General features: G+C 40.8%; 1 protein-coding gene across 1 annotated transcript; it reads right to left on the bottom strand.

The window, feature by feature from the left end:
* Nucleotides 1-3026, bottom strand: LOC140923108 (coiled-coil domain-containing protein 77-like). The gene is made up of 4 exons (XM_073373177.1): nt 2832-3026; nt 2374-2713; nt 912-1630; nt 1-237 (listed from the first exon to the last, which is right to left on the bottom strand). Exons 1-4 carry the CDS (start codon nt 3021-3023, stop codon nt 88-90), a joined length of 1401 nt encoding a protein of 466 aa, XP_073229278.1. The 5' UTR covers nt 3024-3026; the 3' UTR covers nt 1-87.
* Nucleotides 3027-6123: the final 3097 nt, after the last annotated feature.

Here is a 6123-nt window from a genome sequence, read left to right as displayed (position 1 = left end):
TTGACTGATGCATTACTCATACGTTAAAATTACTTGGCTTATTAAAGTTCAAAGTGGTAAAAAGGTCAACAACAACAAAAAAAATGTTTATCCCATGTGTCTGATATCATTTTCTAATGAATAAATCTTGGCCTTAAGATTATGAAGTTCTCCAACAAGTTTCTTTGATTTTCCAGCAGTTTTCCGCACATTCCTAAGAACTTCTTCATCATAGTCATCACCCATGTTAACAGTAACCTGAAATGAACAGGAAAATTTCAGTCATTCAAACCAAATCTTTTTAAGGTTATTGTGCAGTGAAGTAATTTTGAACAGTGATGATTTATTGTAAAGTTTTCTCCATCTTTTACTAATCTTTACATGCTGTAAACGATGAATCTGCAATCAGATTCCTTGTTTCAAACTTAACTAAGCAGGCATGGCCTAATTCGCAAGCATTCCTTGTGCCTTTGGCACTCACACAGTCAACTTGTGACAAGTCTAACATGGTCTCAACTTTATTTTTTAGCTCTACCAGACTCAGCACAGGTGTGGATCTAGGATGAATACTGACCATTTTCCTAAACGAGCACTGAAGGCATACGTTTGTAGGGGGATCCGTGGGCATGTACCCCTGTGAAAATTTTTTTTTGATTTTTACTCCCTAAAGTCACTCTTTCCCGGGTCTCTGAGTCATTCAGTCAGAATATTGTCCAGATTTTAACTTGGAAAGTTTTTTTCAAGAAAAATTTATTTATTTATGAAAACGTTGACTGATTTTCGTAAAACGGTGGAAACCGGTGTGGATCCATGCCTGCAGCAGCTTCATTTCAATAGCTTACTCTGCTGATAAAATATTAATATAGAACTTACTGACTTTCCAAAACAATAATAATAATTGTAAACAAAGCCCTGAAAACACAGGGGCTTACCTTGAATAACTGCTTTTCAACATTCTTAAGCTTGTCTCTTAGCATTTTAATGTCTGTTTTAAACCCTTCAACTTCCAAAGCCCTTCTCTTTTCTAAGTTCTCATATCTGGAATTCATCAAAACCAATCTCTTACTCATCTTCTCTGCTCGCTCCTTGAAAATGTCCTCACTAACATCAGTGCGTTCCCTTATCCTTGCCAACTCATCTTCTAGACCAATACACTGCTCTCGGTACATTTCTGCAAGTTTCTGTGACTGTTCAAGCTGATGTCTTAGTGACTGTACAGCAATGAGCTGTGCCTGACGAGGTTCAACTACTTCACCCGACACTTCCAATATGCTTGCACCTGACACATCCAGCTGTTCTCGCAAGTGATCAATTTCTTGGACAAGTCTGTCTCTTTCCACCATCCAGTGTCTCTCATTGGCCCTTATCTCATATTTAAGCTCAAGGAAATCCTTTGTGCTGTCATAAAGAAGATCATGTGTTTTCCGTAGCTTTTCCTGCATCATTAGTATCTTGTCTGAATCTCGTTCTCTCTGTGCTTGTTGTTCCTCCATGTGTACTCGACGATCTTCCAACAGTGCATCAACTTGTTCTTTTGCCAGCTTGGTCTGCTCTTCTAGTTGAGCTTGCAGTGACTCTATTTGAAGCAGAAGGGTCTGGTTGTCTTCCATTTCAGCTGGGTTTTTAACTAGATGCACATTTCCAGAGGAATCTCCATATGTAAGACAAGTAAAATTAACATGTCAACTCAGCAAACTTGGTTACAATTAAAACTTAATTGGGTAAGGTTTAAAATGAGTGATCAATATTTAGCCTCCCCTAAGCCAACATTTTGTCCTAAGTGAGAAGTGAGTGTTAATGTTAGCTTAGGGGAGGGGTAGGTGGGCAGTTTCCCAGAAACCTAAATTGGTCCAAGGTGAGTAGGTGCAGTCTGGGCCTTCAAATAAGGAATGTGTTCAGCACCCAGAGGCCACTAAGGAGTCATACCCTGAGCACCTTTGATTGCACAGTTCTAGGGTACTGGGTTCCGTGCAGTCTTTCTCAATCTTACAGCACAGCCTTGCCTAGTTTAAGTTTCTGCATACCCTACCCAGTAAGTAACAGTGACAGTTAGTATATATTAGACAAAAAGAAGTGCCTAAAAACAATGGAACACCCCTTCCGCCAACCCATGGATGAGCAGATTTCTACCACCTCACCTTTTTTTGGAAAAAAATCTTTTCAACTCTCCTCATTTTGTGTATGTCCCTTTAAAACGGATTCCTACTAGTTTTCTGCAGAGGACGCTCATCCATGGATAGGGATGTGGGAGGCGATTGGAATAAATGATGGAATGGAACATCCCTTAAACTAGCCGAGCTAGAGACAATAACATACCAGAAGCTTCTACTGAGAATCAACCCGCATGGGGCGCAATGAATAATCGTTCCCTTGGGGTAACTCCATAGAAATTACCTCTCTTGTGTCCCCCCGGACCGCGTCCAGTCAGAGGTCGTCTCCTAGCTGTCCTACCCGGTTCATCTTTATCCTTGGGTTTATGTTGGATGACAATAGCCTTGGCAGGAGGCTGGTGGTGGAAATATGTTATTTCTGGTGCTGTAGTCTTAGAAAGGCTTAGCAATTGTTGTATCTTCTTGCGATCTTCAATTTCACGTATTTTTAGCCTGTCATTCTCCGCATACAACCTCAAAACATGTTCACGTTCTTGAAAGAGGTAGACCTGCATGTCACTAAGAGCTTTCTGTAGTTCAGCGATTTCTTCTTCACGTTGTCGCAATTCCCACTGTGTTTTATGCTTAAAATTTAGGGAGGGAAAATTCTTTAAACTCAATGACATAAATAAGTATAGCGGCGACAAAATACAGAGTTGCAAGCTCTCTGTTAACTGTTAATACAAAAAACATTAAGCTTACCTGTTCTTCATAGGTACATTTGTAAAGCTCCAGTTTACGGGCCATTTCGTCGTATTCGCCATCATATTCCGCAATTTTCCTTCTGTAATATTCAAGCAGTTCTCTTGAAGGTTTTAGATGTCCCAAGCGTTCATTTACAGTCGGTAAAGGTGATTCTTTTCGTTCGTTTGGATCGGTTATGGCAGCCGCCATTTTGAATATGGCGGTGTAAACGAACTTTCATGCGGGAAGCCGCTGGATGGCTTTCAGCGGCTCGGATCGCCTCAACCTCGTCCCCAGGGCTTTTCCCTTAAAAATGGGTGGGCCCCACCCATTTTTTAAGGGAAAAGCCCTGGGGACGAGGTTGGGATCGCCTGTAAATAAATTTTTAACAACCCCTGCGGTATGGGGTGGGGGTGGGGGTGGGCGCGGGGGAGTACTCCGGATTTCAAGTGACAGGGATGATCGTATGGGGGCAAAAGTCAAAACCCGAAAAAATCCCTATCTAGGGCTTCCAACAAAATCCAAAACATCATCCCTGGACCAATAATTAGCCCCCCAAATTAAAAAATCCCAAGTCGAATTTCCGAGCCTTTAAAATTTCAAGAAAGCAAAACAAGTTTGGTTGTACTTTGCAGGCAGAACTACGCGGGCAGCATATGCGGGCACCACCACGAATCTAATCCCTACTTAAATCAAGCCACCCAAAACAATACTTGCCAAATCTTTTCACCCCAAAAAATCCCGGAATCGAAAACCCCCCAAAATTCTTCGATCATCCCCGGGCGTCACTTGAAATCTGGAGTACCCCCCACTCCCTGGGATAAAAACCATGTTTCGATGAGTTCTTAAGAACTCCTAAGTGCTCGGTAGGTAAACGAATTACAACAAATTAGCGGGGAGTTCGAGTTACCGGGGTTCTACTGTATATATACGTGAGGCAAGAACAATTCAGCTTCTGATTATTCATTAAGCTTACAGCAATGTAAAAGTATAAATCCTGTCCCGATCTATTTATTCATCACCAACTGGAAAACCTTGTTATATGAGCTGCAGCACTATCCAAACGGCGAGGGCGTAGTTTCCGTATAGCGTGATTTGTAGCCAGGAGACTAGCTGCGACGCCCACAAACTCGTGGTATAAAGGGATAACTCAACGTGGTTTGGAACTTCCTTCCAGGGGCATAACCAGGATTTTTCCAGAAGTAGGAACAATTTTAATTCCAAATCCTTCCCCATTCAACGTCCCAAACAAGATTCAGGTGCATTGATTAATTGTTTTTGACCAACAAAAGCACCCTGCGTTAATGATATATGAAATAAATCATCATACCCCGCGTTCACGTAAACGTGCCCTACTTAGTCCACTGCAAAGACAGGATGAGCCAATCACGCTTTATACTATTCACCTTGCTATCTGCGGGCTATTTTCCTCCTAAATATACTGTACATTCAATATTCGGTACACAAGTAACTCACGTCGCTTTCCTGAAAACTGACAATCGGTTGTGGAAGAATACATTCTGTTCTTTTAGAAAATAACATTTCCCAGAAACAAGCGCAGTTAAATGAATTAGGGCAAAGTGTGCCTTTTATAATAATCATATTTTGTTTTAAAGCTTTTTAGGTATTCACCTTCTTTCTTTCTTTATTTGGTTATTTTTTTACCCTGGACTTTTCAGGTACGCACGTGCGTACCGTGCTTACAGGTAGCTACGCCCCTGCTTTCAGGAACTTGGAGAAAAAATATACCGACCCGGAAGGTTAAAAAGAGGCGGGGAAGGAGGAAAGGAAAAAAGATGTGAAAATTGTCTTCAGCACAGGACTAAATATAGAGTTGAAAGTGTACATAATAGACTAACTGAAATCACGCACCCAACAACTTTCTTTATCGAAATGGCTGTTAGTATATACAATTAGAAATAACGCGTAAGTTCTCTTGCCTCCCCTTAAAAAAGTGGAACCTCGATATAATGAACTTCTATGCTGAACAAAGTCCTCGGTATAAGGAACGATGTTTTACCCCAGTTGTAGTAAAATATTTGGAAAAGTACGCCGATAACGAAACCTCGTTATAGCGAACAAATATGACCATGTCCCTTGGCCCTTCGTTATATCGAGGTTCCACTGTATGTCTTACTTGCTCTGCAGCTATATCCTGAATTAATCGGTTTTCCGATTAAATCCTGCCATTGTATCAGTCGATCTTAAAAAAACCTCAATTAGGTCAGAGTCCTTTGATAGATTTATCAAAAACTGTTCAAAACCACCTTCGCTCTCCAGCTGACCCTCTCTTGCTTCAAATATTCAAACAAAATGTCTCCCGGGTCCCCTTGCGTCCCTATTTGACGTCCCCGCGTCCCTGTGTTTGACGTCCCTGCGTCCTCGTCCCACACGTCCCCGCGTACCATACGCGTCCCGATGTCCCCGTCCCCTTGTCCCCGTCCCATATTTATACACAGCCTACTCGCTTTTATTTTTTACAATACCTGAGCGAATCCTTGCAAGCCGATTGATCGAGAGCTATGGTTTATGAGAGTATAGACCATGGAAATGACCTAACATGTCACGCAGTGCCGGTTGTTTTGTTTTTGGTTTTTCGTTAAAAAAAATGTTATTTTAAAAAACAAATCGACCACAATTTTCTATGGTCTACACTCTTATAGACCATAGAAATGACGCCATAAAATGTTCAAAACTTTGCAGTGAAACCACTCGCCTGCGGCTCGTGGTTCAACTTCAGTTTTGCACATTTTATAACGTTATTTCTATGGTCTTTAAGATCAGAGTGTAGACCATAGAAAATTGTGGTCGATTTGTTAACTGTCATTAATTTTATTGAAAAGTTGCTTTTTTGCACCGTCCAATTTGAGGGCTGAAACTCTTTCTGTTGCAAGAGTGAAAAAATGATGCCGGCCTTTAAAAGTATAAAGTGAATATAATTTAATAATGAATAAGTTTCTGCATTTTATTCTTATTACGTCAAGAAATAACTAAACTACAATAATGGTAAAAATCTGTTTGCGATGGCCCGAAATAACCAACTATAGCCATTCTTGAAATCGAGCTTTTTGTATTAAGAAATCGTGATTGCTGTATATATTTATAAATCAGCTGAAAATTATTCACGCAATATGGACAGGAAATGTTGCTGGTGGCTGTCACGGACTAATCGGAAATCAACTTTCGCTTCACGTGCTCCAATCACGCACGAGTTAAACTGTATCAGATGAGTAAAATTTGTTGACTGCGTGAAACGAATCGTGACTGCAACTTTTAAATCGTGGGTCAAATCTCTATTTACTTCCCCGTG

This window comes from Porites lutea, chromosome 13 (genome assembly GCF_958299795.1).
Source record: "Porites lutea chromosome 13, jaPorLute2.1, whole genome shotgun sequence".
In the NCBI taxonomy this organism is placed as follows: Eukaryota; Metazoa; Cnidaria; class Anthozoa; order Scleractinia; family Poritidae; genus Porites; species Porites lutea.
Note: the sequence above shows the minus strand (reverse complement) of the source record. Positions and strands in the feature narration are given on the sequence as shown.

Bases quoted from the DNA above. Each gene is read 5' to 3' on its own strand.
- LOC140923108 (XM_073373177.1), bottom strand. From the start codon at position 3,023: ATGGCGGCTGCCATAACCGATCCAAACGAACGAAAAGAATCACCTTTA. The intron at 1,631-2,373 runs GTAATTTCTATG...TTACATATGGAG, and splicing joins TCCGGGGGGACACAAGAGAG to ATTCCTCTGGAAATGTGCAT. The intron at 238-911 runs GTAAGCCCCTGT...TGTTCATTTCAG, and splicing joins TTGAAAAGCAGTTATTCAAG to GTTACTGTTAACATGGGTGA.